Below are 17,014 nucleotides of genomic sequence, written 5' to 3'. Positions count from 1 at the left end.
CATCTTGAGTTCCTTTTATTCTGTCAAGGAAGCATGCTGTGTGTATACTGCCACTCTGATTGGCTTAGCTGTATCTCCTCATGGTAGCACAGCTCTGATTGGCTGTTTGACCACATAGAAAGCTGCGCAAAGGAAGCAGTTGGATTAAGGATAATCTCCAGGCTGGAGTTACATCTGGCTGTGTGTGTCTGCTTATCTGTTGGTGTGTGTGTGTGTATGTACTTATCTGGTTGTGTGTGTATACTGGAAGACAGTGATTGGAGCATGCAGATGTAGAATGTAAGCATGGCTTTTATTGAAATGAACATGCATCATCAGACCACAACAACAACAACAGGACTTGACTGTCAACAACTCACGCTACCCAGCCGGTTAGTTAGTGCACCCACAGCTCCCCTCCCGACTGTACTAACACCTGTTATAGGCACATATACACAATAGGTTCTATTCTGCACAATAGAGGAGGAGGAATTACTCTAGAAAAGAGGATGGGGCTTACACTCAAGTTCTAAGGGCGAGAGGCCTGCAAACCAGAGACATGCAGTGGATATGTTTCTATGGTAACAAAGCGATGGTGGTGATCACATTTAGTTGCTACGGCGATCAGACCTGGGACATGGTTGTTGAGTTGGTTCCTGCAGGCCCCGCCCCTTTGCCTCGCCCATCATCATCCATTGCCTGGGAGACCATGGCAGGGGAGGGGCTAGAGTGACGCTGACGCCTCATGAAGGGAAAAACACTGAGAGAAAGGAGGGAGGGAGATGGAGGGAGAGGAGGTAGCGGGAGTGATGGAGAGGGAGGTAGCGGGAGTGATGGAGAGGGAGGTAGCGGGAGTGATGGAGAGGGAGGTAGCGGGAGTGATGGAGAGGGAGGTAGCGGGAGTGATGGAGAGGGAGGTAGCGGGAGTGATGGAGAGGGAGGTAGCGGGAGTGATGGAGAGGGAGGTAGCGGGAGTGATGGAGAGGGAGGTAGCGGGAGTGATGGAGAGGGAGGTAGCGGGAGTGATGGAGAGGGAGGTAGCGGGAGTGATGGAGAGAGGGAAAGAACAAGGGATGATGACAGATGGAGGGATAGATAGGGAGGGACGAAGGTATTGAGCGAGAGATGGAGAAGGAGAGATGAAGGGAGGGAGATGAATAGAGATGGAGGTAGGGAGAGAGAGGTTATTCTTGTTCAGAGTTGGAAAAACTATAGTTTCTGATGTTGTAGAGTTCAAATTATAAGAATTCTTATGTTGCAGGTACAAGGGTTGGGTATTGTTAGATTAGGTTTACAGTCAAGTAGTTGTAAATTAGATTAGGATTAACTAACCTTTTCTTCGTCTCCTGGGGGACGATTGCTTTTGCCAACATGTTCTTATACAGATCAGACTTCAGATACCTAGGAAAGGAGTCCTATACACACACACATACACAGATGTCACATAAATTACACAGATTAAAGCTAAAGCAGTTGTCAGTGGTCAGGGGTCAGACCTTTTTCATCAGGAAGTAGATGTGCATCTGTGCGTCATCCATGATGAAGCGATGTGGCTGCTGCAGACCCAGCAGTGTCTTCTCCATCGTCTTACTGTCAATGTTCACCCAGCGAGACGCTCCAGGAGCCAGAAACTGCCTACGCACACACACACAGACCATACACACACACACGGTTAGGGTCAGGTGTGAGAGGGAGTGGTTAGGGTGAGAGGTTAGAGTTAGGGTTAAGAGAGAGAAGGAGTTGTTAGGGTTAGGGTGTGGGGCTGGAGGTCAACTTACTTGTAAACTTCTTGAACCTTCTGGAGGATCTTGGCACTTTCTCCGTGTCTCAGATCTTCACAGGCCTGCCAGAAACACAAGTTCTCCGCTGTTTCACACATGCACACACAAACACATGCACACACAAACACATGCACACACACACAGTCACACACGCCCATGCACCCATACGCATGCACGTACACATGTGCACTCACACACATACAGAAAAACAATTAGAGGATTCTTATGTACCAGCTAACATTTCCTGGTAACAGCTAACACAGCTATAATGGCTGTTAAGGATAACAGGTCAGATGGCTGAGCGGTTTGGGAATCGGGCTATTAATTTAACGGTTGCCGGTTTGATTCCTGGCCGTGCAAAATGACGTTGTCACTCCGGTACTAGTTCAAGTTCAGGTTAATTATCATATACTCATAAACAGCATTTATCAGTAATGAAATTATTTGTGCTCAATGTCCGTTCAACTTAGAGAATAAATACATAAAATACTGGAGAATGGAGAAAAAGGGTAGAATTTTTTTTAATAAAATTGTAGTGCAAAAAGATATTTCCAGGACAGTTCAGCATCCTGATGGCATGTGGGTAAAAACTATCCCTGTTTCTGCTGGTATGGGGCCTTATGCTCTTGTATCACCTTCCAGAAGGCAGGAGGGAGAAAAGACTGTGGCAGGGATGACTAGGGTCGGAAATGATCCGCTTGGCCTTTCTCCTGCCTCGGTGGCTGTAAAGGTCCTGAATGGATGCTAATGCAGTCCTTGTAATACGCTGTGCAGATTTGACCACTCTTTGTATTGTCTTCCTGTCCTGGGCAGTGCTGTTGCCAAACCATGTTGTTGGGTTAGGGTTACTGGTTGCCACCAGTCAGTATACTCTCAATGGTGCAGCGGTAAAGATTGGTCAGTATAGTGCAGTCCATGCCAAATTTCCGCAGTCGCCGCAGAAAAGCTACTAGCTAACCGTCCAGTACTAGCTAACAGTCTGGTACCAGCTAACACTTACTGATACCAGCTACCACAGCTAACACTTTGTGGTACCAGCTAACACTTACTGATACCAGCTACCACAGCTAACACTTTGTGGTACCAGCTAACTCCCCCCTCCCTCCCCTCCCTCCCCTCCCTCCTCACCACTGAACTCCTTCTCCAGGTAGGTCATGAACTCTCTGGCTCCTAGAGGATCATTTAGGAGCTCCATGAAGCTGAAACTCCACCTCTCCACCCTGAGCTTGGTGGGGACTGCCACCCTGCACACACTCACACCACATAAACACACCATATACACATACATTGTGTGTATGTGTGTGTGAATGGTATGTATTGATGGTATGTGTATGGTGTGTGTGTGTGAGGTATGTGTGTATGGTATGTTTGTATATGTCTGTATATGGTGTGTGCGTATCTTACACGTCAGTGTTCATGTTCCAGTGGGAGGTGTCGTCAGAGATCCAGGGGTTGCTAGGGAGACAGCCCTGCATGATGGGGTCATGGTTCTGGTACTGTTCACTGTACTTCACAAAGCTACCACACACCACACAAACACCATACATATATACACACACACACACAATATGTATATACACACCCCACACATACACACACACCATATCAACACACAGCACACACACGCAACATTAGTTATAAGATGACAAATAATGCACATGAACACCAACAACATGCCTGAGGAAATTGTGTGTGTATGTTGTGTGTGTGTGTGTGTGTGTGTGTTGTATGTATGTTGTGTGTGTGGGGGGGGGGGCATAAGCGTAAGAGGTCAGGCAGCACTCTACTGCATTAGTGCATCTCAATCTTTATATAAGCCTCAGAAAACCTACCACTGTGCATGTGTGTTGGTGGTGTATCAATGTGTGGTGTGTATGTATGCATGATGTGTGTATGCATGAAGTGTGTGGTGTGTGTGTGAATAGACAAACTATACCTCTCAAGGCAAATAGATGACTTTACACGGTTTCGTCCAAGAGCTCTTCTACTTTGTTCAATCTGCAATTCTCAACATGCACCATACACACCACAGAAAGGGGTCACTGTGTTGGTCAGGCAGTAAATGATGTTGAGGAAGGGTGTGGTGCTGAAAGGCCACATAAGTTAAGGGTTAATTGTTTAGGGTTAGGGACTAAGGGTTAGGGACTAAGGGTTAAGGGTGTGGAACGTACCTCTGTCTTGTAGTAGTCTGTGTTCTGGTTCTGCCAGGAGAGAAGAAAACACCTGAGCAATCATCATTATCTACATGATCCATCATCATTATCTACATGATCCATGATCTGCTATTCCACCCTTTCCTCACATCACTATCATCATTAGAAGAACAAAAGACTTACTTTGGAATGGTTTACACATTGACAGAAAGAGAGACGGCAGAAGTGAACGAAGAAGAGAGGGAAGTATAAATAATTCAGAAATGTCTGTATTTATGATGCAGTTTCTTATGTGTTTGAGTATGAGTATTATATGTATTATCATCATAATGATTTACTGGAAGGAAAAGGTCTGACCAGTGTGACTCGTGACCCGAGGTGGTTGAGTCTTTCTGGACCAAGTTCCAACACATCACTGGCTCCTAGCTGTAACACACACACACTAGAACTCAGCACTTAGCCTTCACTTTCCACTCTACTTCCTCCATCTTGTATTCCTCTTTTCTTTCAGTTTGCCCAGTAGAGGGTTAAGATTGTACTATTTCTTAATTCATAAAGAAAAGAGGTGGAGAGGGAGAAAGTGAAGGAATGTAAATGTCACATCCACTCCTTCCTCCTCCCCCTCTCCTCCCTGCTAGCTCAAGCTTTTAACAGATGAGCTAAATATTTCATATCAGAAATCATATTAAGGGGCTAGTGCACAGAGGAGAGCATACCACAGTACAGCAGGACAGAAGAGGAGAGTAAAGAGGAGTCTAACACAGAGTAGAGTAGAATAGAGCATATTAGATTACAGTAGAATAGAGCACATTAGAGTTGAGTACCGGAGGTCGGTTGATGAGCCAGTATGCCTGCTCCTGACATTCCAGAACAATGCGGTCTGCCTTCCTCCTCTGTTTGGACGCCCTGCAGACACACACTCAGTACACACTCTCAGTACACACTCTCAGTACACACACACTCTAACCCTGATACTTTGCACAGAGTCACACCTACACTTAAGGCCGAATTATGCTACTCCATTTTCCCAAAAAACGGACACATGGGAACACCACATGGGAACACCACATGGGAACACCACATGGGAACACCACATGGGAACACCACATGGGAACACCACATGGGAACACCACATGGGAACACCACATGGGAACACCACATGGGAACACCACATGGGAACACCACATGGGAACACCACATGGGAACACCACATGGGAACACCCTCGTCTACGTGGAACGTCCTCCGAGAGTCCCGGAGAGCTTGACGTGCACCTCCTGAATCTCCTAAATATCCGTTGTAGCTACGGATAGTTACGGATACCCCCTTGGCTATGATTGGTCCGTATTAAGAACCGCTTGCGTCAGGGGCGGGGTTGCCGTGACCAACAAGACGAACAGAAACCTTTAACCGCCATTGCTGTAAGTTTTAAGCTAATATTTCATCTTAACAGAACATGTAAATCAGCATCTGAATTCAAATGTGACAAGAAATGGGCAGTGCAGTTGCTGAAAATTATTTTATTGATGAAACGGCACCCACAGCCTACGGACAACCATAAACACACAGCCTACGGACAACCATAAACACAGCCTACAGACAACCATAAACACAGCCTACGGACAACCATAAACACAGCCTACGGACAACCATAAACACAGCCTACGGACAACCATAAACACAGCCTACGGACAACCATAAACACAGCCTACGGACAACCATAAATACAGCTTACGGACAACCATAAACACAGCCTACGGACAACCATAAACACAGCCTACAGACAACCATAAACACAGCCTACGGACAACCATAAACACAGCCTACGGACAACCATAAACACAGCCTACGGACAACCATAAACACAGCCTACGGACAACCATAAACACAGCTTACGGACAACCATAAACACAGCCTACGGACAACCATAAACACAGCCTACGGACAACCATAAACACAGCCTACGGACAACCATAAACACAGCTTACGGACAACCATAAACACAGCCTACGGACAACCATAAACACAGCCTACGGACAACCATAAACACAGCCTACGGACAACCATAAACACAGCCTACAGACAACCATAAACACAGCCTACGGACAACCATAAACACAGCCTACGGACAACCATAAACACAGCCTACAGACAACCATAAACACAGCCTACGGACAACCATAAACACAGCCTACGGACAACCATAAACACAGCCTACGGACAACCATAAACAAAAAAAGTCTATCGGATCCGTCCGTTTCCGTTCGCCCGCTCATCCGTAAACGGAGTCGGAGTAGCATATTTCGGCCTTTAGACTCAGTTTACACACACAGACACACACGCACACACTTGTGCAAAAACACTTGGTATTGTGCATGTAAAATAAAAATGTAATGAATGAATAACCCTAACCCTACTGACTGAGTGTGTTTGTGTACGTGTGTCCATATGTGTTACCTGAGTTGCTCCCTGGCCTGCATCACAACAAAGTCCCAGGTATGGTTGATCCTCTTGTGCAGCACACTGTAGCTCTCCTGGAGAGGAAGGATTAAGGAGAGGAGAGACGGATGAAGGAGAGGAGAGGGAACATAGCGGAGGGGTGTAGACAGATGACATCTTCTTACCTTCTCGTAGTCCATCAGCTCTCCCTGCTTCCGGATGTTTTTCTTAGCTAGAAAGATAGCTGTTATGGGAGAGTAGGGGGAGAAGGAAAGGACAGAGTGGGGAAGGGAGGAGTGGAATGATGATAAGCCAAAAGAGAGACAGGTGGATGCCTAACCTCTGATCCTTAACCCCTGACCCCTGACCTTGATCCTTAACATCCTCACCATAGTCCAGCTCTGATGGTGGCCACCTTGTACTAGTCCAGAAATATGGAGTCTGAGAGAGAGGTAACAAGAGAGAGGAGAGAGGGAAAAAAGGAGAGAGGGAGGAGGCGAGACAGAGAGAGGGGTGAGAGAGAGGTGGAGAAAGTTTATTAGTAGGGTTACATTTTTAACAGATGGTAGAGGGATGGAGGGCTAGAGAAGGATGTAGAAAGAGAAATGCGGGATGGAAAGAGTTGGAGAGGGAGGGATGTACCTGGAAGCGGTAGGGAGTCTTGTCTGGGTGGAGGGAGGGAGGGAGGGGAGAGAAGGAGAGAGTCAGACAGAGATTGGAAGAGAGAGAGAGACAGAGGGATGAGGAAAGAACGAGAGGGTAAGCGAGGTACCTGGAAGCGGTAGGGAGTCTTGTCTGGGTGGAGGGAGGGAGGGAGGGGAGAGAAGGAGAGAGTCAGACAGAGATTGGAAGAGAGAGAGAGACAGAGGGAAGAGGAAAGAACGAGAGGGGGAGCGAGGTACCTGGAAGCGGTAGGGAGTCTTGTCTGGGTGGAGGAAGGGAGGGAGGGGAGAGAAGGAGAGAGTCAGACAGAGATTGGAAGAGAGAGAGAGACAGAGGGATGAGGAAAGAACGAGAGGGTAAGCGAGGTACCTGGAAGCGGTAGGGAGTCTTGTCTGGGTGGAGGGAGGGAGGGAGGGGAGAGAAGGAGAGAGTCAGACAGAGATTGGAAGAGAGAGAGAGACAGAGGGAAGAGGAAAGAACGAGAGGGGGAGCGAGGTACCTGGAAGCGGTAGGGAGTCTTGTCTGGGTGGAGGAAGGGAGGGAGGGGAGAGAAGGAGAGAGTCAGACAGAGATTGGAAGAGAGAGAGAGACAGAGGGATGAGGAAAGAACGAGAGGGGGAGCGAGGTACCTGGAAGCGATAGGGAGACTCATCTGGGCGGAGCATCAGAGCTCTGGGCTCCTTCAGGGGGTAAATATACCCATAATGCACCAGGAGTCCTCCCAGGTGCAGTGCCTCTAAACACACAAGTCAGAACCCCACGTTAGAGTCAGACCGAGATCCCCAGGTCACTTAGTCAGACCCAGATCCCCAGGGAATGTGCTGCTTGTTTACAGAAAACACACCTGGTTCCCACAATACAGGGACACCATGTCCTAGCAGCACCCTAGCAACAGCCCCATCACAACTTAGTAACAGGCCCCCAAGTCATCCCTTCCAAGACACAAACACGTCAGCACATCTGTGTGCATGAAAACATGTGTGTGGTGTGTGTATATGTGTGTGTCTTACCTTCCTCACTCACGGTATATTTCTGCAACAGCCACTCTATGATGTCCCTGCCTGTAATGGTAGAATGAGTAAAAGCAAGAAAGATAGAAGGATGGGGAGGAGAGAGAGGGATAAAAGGAGAATGAGAGGGATGGTAGGACTGATGTGATGCTTGTCAGAGTGATACCTGATATCCAGATGGAGGAACTCTATTGATTTACTCTTCTTTCTTTCACTTGTCTTTCTCATTCTCTCTTCTACATCCTAATGTCTTTATCCGTTCTTCCATTGTTCTCTCTCCATCTCCCTCTCCTATATCCATCTCTCTCTCCATCTCCCTCTCCTATATCCATCTCTCTCTCCATCTCCCTCTCCTATATCCATCTCTCTCTCCATCTCCCTCTCCTATATCCATCTCTCTCTCCCTCACCCTCTCCTATATCCATCTCTCTCTCCATCACCCTCTCCTATATCCATCTCTCTCTCCCTCACCCTCTCCTATATCCATCTCTCTCTCCCTCACCCTCTCCTATATCCATCTCTCTCTCCATCACCCTCTCCTATATCCATCTCTCTCTCCCTCACCCTCTCCTATATCCATCTCTCTCTCCATCACCCTCTCCTATATCCATCTCTCTCTCCCTCACCCTCTCCTATATCCATCTTTCTCTCTCTCCATCTCCCACTTCTATATCCATCTCCCTCTGTCTTTCTATCTCCAACTCTCTCTTTCCATCTCATATGTTTGTTGTCCTGATCCTTCCGTCCTCTCGAAAGCAGAAACAGAGTATTCCCTAATATACGTCTCTGCATTATTCAGTATAGTTGGCCACACACACACAATCACACATGTACACACACACTCAGAAACAAAACGCATACAGGGAAATGAAGAGATTGTAGGTGAAAACCATCCCTGTACTGTATTTAACTGAATAAAACCATCTGCTAACTATAACCCTAATCGACTGCTATATGAACATATTTTTACACACACCTACCTGTCATAGCATGAGGGATGACAGTAATGAGCAGTCTCTGGTTTCTCATCTTCACTCCCATATCTGGGTCTTGCATGGCAACAATCACCTTCTCCATCTGTACAAACACACATACACTTGCCTTATGGATGCCCCACAGTAATAAAAAGAGTGTTAACCCTGGCGAAGACAACACTTAGGAGAAAGCAGCATCCCATGTTCGCGGAGTGGAAATTGTTTTGATTTACTCCTTTTAAACTTGGCCATCTCGACAGACTCTGGCGAAGTTACCGGACATAAAGAGACACTGGAAAGCACGCAGTATAAGTATCAATGAAAATTAAAGTTTTACCTTTCTGAGACAGGCCATCTGTTCTCGCTGTGCGCCTCCGCGCATCACTGTGTTGATGGTCATCCCGGTAATGTTCTGCGTTCTCGGTATTGCTCTCCGCTGTGGCAAAACTCAACCGAATTGAAAGCGCGCGACAGCACCACTTTTATCTCCGTGGATGACGCTGTGGATCGTGCTGCCCCCTCACCCCTTTTGGATTAAAACGGATTATACAGATGCAAAGTATTTGTGTAACACTACAAATCAGATTTAAATGAAAGTGAAAACGCATCGCATGTTTGCATTACATGTTGCCATAGCCTAGTCTTGCAGCAGCGTTTCACTGGATCTCTCAAAACTCTATTTACGAGCTGAATCTCGTCAACGGCATCGAGAGTCAGAAATATACACAAAGACTTAGGACATCTAACACAACAATAGTAATAACTATTCACATCCAGCATAACATCAGTATAATAACTAAACCAACATGACGTGAACTCCTCCAAGGAGTTTCATTAACTTTAATCGCAATTGAACAAAATCCGATTGAGCATAATACTGTTTGTCCTACTGAGACACCCGTACAACAGGAAATACACGACGTGTTGTGTTTCAAGGTATTGTGCGTTCTCTCTGCACTCCTGCTTCTGTTAGTGGGAATCAAGTGTTCATGTTAAACAGGTGAGAATTACAGCCAAACTGTGCAACCACTACTTTGGATAAAAGCGTTTGCTTAATTTATAAAATAAAGTGTAATTTGTGCAGCGCACGTGCCGCAGCGGGACCTGGCTAAAGCTAGCAAAATGTGCACACCCACATAGCTTCTATAAGATGTCTAGCTAGCGGAGCTGTAGCCTCTTAGCCAACTAGACAGCACAAGAAGCTAGCAGAATAGCTTGTACAGTTGCATGTAGCTTTTCAAAGTGAAATGGGTATAATCAGGGTCAAACTTAGTTGTGCGAAGGCAACCGTGCACAACGAGACAATCGGCATGTTGTAGTCTACACCCGCCAACATCCTAGCTAACCCAACCTGGTTGGTGTTGTCCGGAGCTAGGACTTGGTTGTAAGGACTATCATTGTCAGGTTATTGTGACGGTCAGTGTGTAGAAGGACTGAAATGTTGTTAATCTGACAGGGTGGTGTGTTACGTGTTGCTAAACCTATTGCAGTCATGGGGGACATCCGCCAGTCTCTGCTGCGCCGTGACTCGCTGAGTGCAGCCAAGGAGCTTCTGTATCACCTGGATATTTACCTGAGTGGCCAGGTACAAAACAGCTCCGCCCCTGCGGTGGACACGCCCACTCTGGAGCTGGTGGAGGAGTTCATCCTGCACACGCCCAAGGACCGACACCCCCCCCCCAGGGTAACACCACACACACCACCCCCAGGGTAACACCACACACCCCACCCATGGGCGGAGTGGCGGGGAGGCTTCTGGGGCTTGACACACCATACACATCATACTAGGGCTGCAACTAACGATTATTTTAGTAATCGATTAATCTGTCGATTCTTTTTTTCGATTAATCGATATATCGGATGAAAATACAAAAAAGCATCAATTTACAACCCTTTATTCAAAAATAGAACTGACAGTGCAAATTCACAGTGCAAAATATCTTCTATCAGAGATGAGCAATTTATTTGAGTTTTTTTAAAATATTTTTGAAAATTGAAAGGTTGTGGAAGTAGGCCAGACTGTATTAAAATAATCTGGTGTATATGTAAGATTTTGACACAATTTTGGAAAAAGTTAAGCGTATATTAAAGGTCACATTACATGAAAACTTCACTTTAAGAGGTTATTTAACATTAAAATGAGTTCCCCTAGCCTGCCTCTGGTCGCCCAATAGCTACAATTTTCGATAGGTGTAAACCAAGCCCTGGGTGTTCCTCTTGGCCTTTGATCAAATGTAGGCTGTTTGAAAATCTCCTCCTTGTGACGTCACAAGGTCAAAGGTTACCTCCCCTCTCTCTGCTTTGCCCGCCCAGATAATCTGGCCCGCCCATGAGAAACTGAGCTACGATCTGCGATATAGTTTTTTCCTGGAGAGACATGGCTAGCAAACAAACAAAGCATAGTAGATGCCCTGTGTTTGGATGTACAAATCAAAACAAAAGTTTTTTTTTTGTTCGTTCATCCAAGCCTCTGCACAACCAGTATCTTCATTTTATTTTCGCTGGAAATGCACCGACACAACAAAGTTTTGTATGTCTGCGCCAAACATTTCAGCCACTGTTTCCTCAGCTTGAGCCAACACAAAACTGACCTTGTTGAAATTAAATTCTAGATCATTACTAACTCTCCTTGGTCAAGCTACAAACCTTGGACAAGTAAGTTAACTATCGCTATATCATTTTGTTGCTTTACTTTATATGGTTACCTAGCTTGCTACTCTTAGAATGTGGCTGTAACATTAGCTCTGCAGCAATATAGTAACAGCTGAGTTACTATTGCTAATGTAAAGGTAGATAGCATCTAGGATGTGTGTGAATACACAAGCTGGAACACAAGTGTTGTAAACTTAATTGTTATTTGGATAACCGTTATGCTGTTGGTGTTGGTGTTATGGCGAGCAATATCCGCCTTTTCCTCATTGAAATTACTGTGTGTGCACCTTTGCAAACCAGGGTGATCAGATGAGAATGGCTAAATTTGAGGCATCTTACAGCAACAGGGGCTATGAGCCATTGCGATACATCCATTGTAAACATTAGCGAATGTTGCCGCCCCTCTCTTCCTCATTAGCATTTAAAGCTACAGACACAGAAACAACACGTTTTGAGGAAAGCTCATTGTGGGACTGCTGGTAGGGGCTGTAATTATGCACCAAGGCTGAATTTTGGGAAATACTTCAGATACAGTAATAGGGAACCACTAAGGTCTATATAAAAACATCTAAAAGCAGCATGTCATTGGACCTTTAAGCTATTTTCAAAGATTAGAGATTTTCTATCATTTTATTTGAAACTTAATTGAAAAAGTAAAGTATGTGGAAGTATACCAGACATTGTTAAGATACTCTGGTGTCTGTCTGAGGTTTTATATTCCTAAAAATATCCTAAAAGTCTACATTTTTCAAAATGGTATTGGTAGTTTTCGCCCAGTCCCTAGCGCGACGCTGCAGAGTAGCGTCTTTCGATGCGAGACTAATGTCGAATATGAAATTAACTTCACCTCGGTCAATTAACACACCTTTTTGATGTATTTAGTGTGAAATGCTCCCACACCTTGGATGACTTAGGTGGTACTGATTTCTCCGCCATGTGTTTCAAAACAACGTTTCTCATCAATGTCTCTCCGAATGGTCTTTCCTCTACCTCCGCTTTGCTCCGCGCTCAACTTAACTTTTTTAAATTTCATAATCAAACATCTCCGCGACTTATCGAGTGGTATAATAATCGTGCAACACAACAAATCGATAATGAAATTAGTCGCCAACGCTTTTAATAATTGATATAATCTATTTAATCGATTCGTTGTTGCAGCCCTACACCATACACTCTACCCTGGGTAACCCTGACCTCCACACAGACGTTTAGAACAACTTTATTAAAATATTGTATTTATTATACATTGTGTTCACAGTAGACTGAATAAAGTAGAAGGCTCTGCAGGAGCTGCAGCTGTTGGAGATCATGTGCAGCTGAATGTGTATACATATACAGTACCTATGTGTATGTATGTATATGGTGTGTGTGTGTGTATAGAGGATGAGTGCCCTTCAGGAGCTGCAGCTGTTGGAGATCATGTGCAGCTGTTTCCTGGAGCAGAGTCGGGATGCTGTGAGACAGCTCATCTTCTCTGCCCTCTTCGGTCTCCAAGGCAACCAGGCGGACGACAGCCGCATGGCATTGCTATGTAAACTGGTTTCTATGGCAATTGCTGTTGGCAGGGTCTCTATCCTGGAGTGTGCTGCTACCTGGTTACAGGTGAGTCAGACACAGTTATCCTACAGTTATCCCTCCTGTCCTCTGGTTGGCACTTGTTACTTTGTGTGTGTGTGCTTGTATTTTGAGTGCGTGTATAAATGTGTGTATGCATCTACAGTATAGACATGTTTATATACTGTATACATAGTATGTCTGTGTACAGTGTTTGTATATACATATTTATGTTTATATGTGTATGTATATATTTATGTACTTGAGTGTAAATATGATATACAACCTGCAGAGGTATGTTTGTATATATGATATATAACCTGCAGCTGTATGTGTGTATATTCAGGGTATCTGCGGGGCAGTTTAAAAGTTGATAAATCTATTTAGGGAAAATTAAGGCCCTTAAAAGGTATTAAAAAGTCTAAATCCCGATTTTATAAGGTATTACATTTTGTTCACCCTTTGACCAAAGAGTTTGACACCAAAAAGAATGCATGAATATATTTATTTTCCTCCCCATGACGATTATAAACAACGACGTGCTCGGTCAGCGAGTCACGTATTTTGCAAAATGCACGGTTAGGTGATGTGTCGCCCTCCACATGTCGCGAAACAAACTCAGAAATGGGGAAATGTACATCTGCAGACTCCTGGTTGGAGAAGGATGAGTTTACACAATGGCTGAAGCCTGTCCCTGAAAACTTACTGTACATATTGTAAAAAGAAGATTAGCGTAGCTTCAATGGGCATCAACGCTGTCAAGGCCGCCATTGGCCGCAGATAGCAGCCGAGAGCTGTCCATTGCCAGTTTCTGTGCTCCACCAGCAACACCACCACCCAACAAAACAGCTGAACCTGTCAAAACGGCTACGACAGCGACTTCTGCCCCATTGTCTGCCGACATCAGGATGGCTATGGGTGGCACATCAACGATGTGCGCGGAGGTTATCTGGTGTCTCAATACTGCGGTGAATCACCGCTCACTGAACTCAAACATTCAAATATTTCTATAAACCTTGCCTTTTATTCTGTAATTTATCATTTTCAACTTTGTTTCTTCCGAGCTTATCTCTGTTGTGTTGTATGGTTGTGCTCTATAGATTTATTTGCAAACTACAACTGTTCAGTAAGTTTAAGGTTTTTTGCAGATTAGAACTTGAAGTGGCGATGAGGTCTTAAAATATTTTGAGGTCTTCAAGAAGCCTTAAAAAGGTATTGAAATTAACTTCAGGATTCCTGCATATACCCTGATATTGACAGAGGAGCCACCGTGGGTGTTGTGTGCGTCTGGCCAGGGTACTGGTGGACGACTACTGCAGCCTGGTTCCAGGTTCGGTTCCCACCCTGCGGAACATCCACCGCTCAAGCCCTCGCTTCTGCTGCCAGTTCATCACTGCGGTTACCACCCTGTACGACCTCTCCTCGGGTACCTGACCCCTGACCACTATTCTGACCTCTATCCCTACCCTGACCCCCACCCTGACCTATATCCCTACCCCCACCCTGATCTTCTGCAACTTGTGTGTGCGTGTATAGGGGAGCTGTGTCCTCCAGTAGATCTAGTCTCCATGGTGATGTCTTGGCTGCAGGAGGATCCCAGTCTCATTCTCATCACCTTCCTGAACACGCCCGTCTCTGCCAGTCAGCCAATCAGCTCCCTGGACCTCACCCCTCTGGCTGGCCTGGTGCGCTGGTGTGTCAAAGCCCCGTTGGCCTACAGGCGGGAAGGGAAGCCGAGTCTGACCAATGGGACGACAGATGTGGGAGCCCTCTTCTCCGCCCTCCACTTGAGTGTTCTACAGGTGTGTTACTGTTTGTGTGTGCGTGTGTCGATGTAATGCGCGTGTCAATGTAATGCGTGTGCGTGTCCCCAGGTGCTGCTGCTCCTGCCGGCGGTCTTGACGGATAAAGGCATTCTGGGTCGTCTGGCTCTGCTGCAGTTGGACCAGCTGTCCCTGCTCACCTCTGACCTGGCCCGTCTGCTGGAGAACACACACTCACACATGCACGCCGACACGCTCAGCGACATACAGACCGACGCGCTCGGCGACCCACATGCCCAGCTCTGCGTAGACAGGCTAGCCCAGGCTCTGCAGGTCTCCATGGCAACAGGTGCTCTGCTCTGCTCCAGAGGTGAGAGGGTGGGGGAGGAAGAGGGACCGATGTCATGTCTAAAATGATCAGGAGCTGCGGTGATGTCATATCCTGTTTCCTTTGCAGAGGAGCTGCGAGTGCTGTGTTCCCGCCTTCCTCACAGCAAGTAAGAAGTTATTACCAGGCCAACACACTTTAAATACTTTATTTAAATTCACAAATTGTATTAATGCACAACTTGGATCAGATTTCTGAATGTTGCAGATGTTCTCTCCACACACCCAAACTGATGATGTCTTGTCTTTTCACTTGTCCTCCAGTCTCCTCCAGTTGGTGATGTGTGGCCCGGTGCAGCCAAGCGGCTTCTACCCCCACATCCACACACCTCCTCTGGGATACAGTTCCCTGGCTTCGCCCCTACCTCCTCCTCTTGCCTCCCCCCTAACCCCTCACCCCTCACACACTCCCCTGGCCTCCCCCCTAACCTCTCACCCCTCCCATCCCTCTTTCTCTCCCCAGCCCTTCCTTCCAGCCATGTCCTATTCCTTCCATCCTACCCACTGACCTCTACCCTAATCCCATCCATCCTACCTACTGTGCAAGGATGTGTGCGTGCGCAAGGAGGGGTGTTGGTGGATGTTTGTAGGTTGTGTGATTCCGAGGGTGTGTCTGATGAGAAAGGTGCAAGAATGTGTGTGTCTGTTTTGGTGCCCCAAAAAGATGAATCAAATAACTTTTTTTGCCAAACGAGAAGTTGAAGGTTGTTGTTCTGTTTAACTTTAGTTCTGTTCAGCTGTAACGATATCTTGACAAATAAACTGCTTTATTTCTACTCTGGTGTTCCTACTCAACAAGTAAGATGTTCACTGTCTTCAGTAGACGAGCATCATTGCACCATTTTTTCTTGGCGTAAACAAACAATCCACCACCGCGAGCCTTACCGCCCAGGGGAGACACCTTGATCTCAAAGGAGGTTCACCCAGGGCGAGGCTTGGCCATTGCACTTTGGCTGTGCTGACCTTTAAGAATTCCCCAAAGGGAATCTCAACTACATCATTTCTGGTCGTGGGGGACTGCGTACACACTCACCCCCAAAAATGAATGGTCGTTATCAGGCTTGGATAACGACCATTCATTTGAATCAGGTGTGCTGGAGCAGGGAAACATCTAAAACATGCAGGACTGTGACTCTCGAGGACCAGGATTGAGAACCACTCTACACTCCCGTAGAGGGGACTCTGAACAGGCCAGGCCAAGTTTGGGGCCTTCCTAGGTAGAGTTATGGGCCCGGCAAAAGGGCAGGGCGAATATAGTCCCAAAAATCTCAAAATCCAGTCCAAAATATGCCCGTAGAGGGGACTCTGATGAACAGGCCAGGCCAAGTTTGGGTCCTCTGGGGCCTTCCTAGGCAGAGTTATGGGCCCGACAATAGGGCAGGACGAATTTGGTCCAAAAAATCTTCACATCCAGTTCTAAAAGTGCCCGTAGAGGGGACTCTGATGAACAGACCAGGCCAAGTTTGGGGCCTCTGGGGCTTCCTAGGCAGAGTTATGGGCCCGACAAAAGGGCAGGGCAAATTTGGTCCAAAAAATCTCAAAATCCAATCCAGAACACGCCCGTAGAGGGGACTCTGATGAACAGGCCAGGCCAAGTTTGGGGCCTCTGGGGCCTTCCTAGGCAGAGTTATGGGCCTGACAAAGGGGGAGGAAGAATTTGG

General features: G+C 46.4%; 2 protein-coding genes and 1 non-coding gene across 5 annotated transcripts; 2 read left to right on the top strand and 1 right to left on the bottom strand.

Moving 5' to 3' along the window:
- Positions 1-291: 291 nt before the first annotated feature.
- Positions 292-9,754, bottom strand: rgs11 (regulator of G protein signaling 11). 2 transcript variants are annotated; one of them, XM_084685720.1, is made up of 17 exons: positions 9,335-9,754; positions 9,004-9,100; positions 8,024-8,074; positions 7,643-7,749; positions 6,740-6,791; positions 6,536-6,594; positions 6,369-6,445; positions 4,738-4,819; positions 4,271-4,339; positions 3,932-3,961; positions 3,697-3,758; positions 3,165-3,278; positions 2,889-3,004; positions 1,758-1,845; positions 1,476-1,614; positions 1,312-1,394; positions 292-739 (listed from the first exon to the last, which is right to left on the bottom strand). In XM_084685720.1, exons 1-17 carry the CDS (start codon positions 9,395-9,397, stop codon positions 604-606), a joined length of 1,425 nt encoding a protein of 474 aa, XP_084541846.1. In that variant the 5' UTR covers positions 9,398-9,754; the 3' UTR covers positions 292-603. The 2 variants fall into 2 exon arrangements, with proteins under 2 accessions (XP_084541846.1, XP_084541847.1); XM_084685721.1 differs by having other exon boundaries at positions 3,932-3,955.
- A 106-nt stretch (positions 9,755-9,860) lies between these two features.
- Positions 9,861-16,129, top strand: ints15 (integrator complex subunit 15). Of its 2 annotated transcripts, none has more exons than XM_084685722.1 (8): positions 9,861-9,997; positions 10,488-10,681; positions 13,030-13,251; positions 14,464-14,629; positions 14,740-15,005; positions 15,078-15,336; positions 15,424-15,463; positions 15,618-16,129. In XM_084685722.1, the coding sequence occupies exons 2-8, from the start codon at positions 10,490-10,492 to the stop codon at positions 15,859-15,861; spliced, it is 1,389 nt and encodes a 462-aa protein (XP_084541848.1). In that variant the 5' UTR covers positions 9,861-9,997; positions 10,488-10,489; the 3' UTR covers positions 15,862-16,129. The 2 variants fall into 2 exon arrangements, with proteins under 2 accessions (XP_084541848.1, XP_084541849.1); XM_084685723.1 differs by having other exon boundaries at positions 9,874-9,997; positions 10,454-10,681.
- Positions 16,130-16,230: 101 nt separating this feature from the next.
- On the top strand, positions 16,231-16,391 carry LOC146237173 (U1 spliceosomal RNA). Its single transcript, XR_014740668.1, has one exon. It is a non-coding gene; the product is annotated as a U1 spliceosomal RNA (small nuclear RNA).
- The last annotated feature ends 623 nt before the right edge of the window (positions 16,392-17,014 follow it).

The sequence above is a fragment of the Hypomesus nipponensis genome, chromosome 21 (genome assembly GCF_054491055.1).
Source record: "Hypomesus nipponensis isolate SF chromosome 21, ASM5449105v1, whole genome shotgun sequence".
NCBI lineage: Eukaryota > Metazoa > Chordata > Actinopteri > Osmeriformes > Osmeridae > Hypomesus > Hypomesus nipponensis.
This window is presented reverse-complemented; position numbering and strand designations above follow the sequence as displayed.

Bases quoted from the DNA above. Each gene is read 5' to 3' on its own strand.
- ints15 (XM_084685722.1), top strand. From the start codon at position 10,490: ATGGGGGACATCCGCCAGTCTCTGCTGCGCCGTGACTCGCTGAGTGCA. The intron at 13,252-14,463 runs GTGAGTCAGACA...TGATATTGACAG, and splicing joins GTGCTGCTACCTGGTTACAG to AGGAGCCACCGTGGGTGTTG. The intron at 15,464-15,617 runs GTAAGAAGTTAT...CTTGTCCTCCAG, and splicing joins TCCCGCCTTCCTCACAGCAA to TCTCCTCCAGTTGGTGATGT.
- rgs11 (XM_084685720.1), bottom strand. From the start codon at position 9,397: ATGACCATCAACACAGTGATGCGCGGAGGCGCACAGCGAGAACAGATG. The intron at 7,750-8,023 runs GTAAGACACACA...TTGTGTGTTTAG, and splicing joins ATATACCGTGAGTGAGGAAG to AGGCACTGCACCTGGGAGGA. The intron at 1,395-1,475 runs GTCTGACCCCTG...GTGTGTGTATAG, and splicing joins TCTACTTCCTGATGAAAAAG to GACTCCTTTCCTAGGTATCT.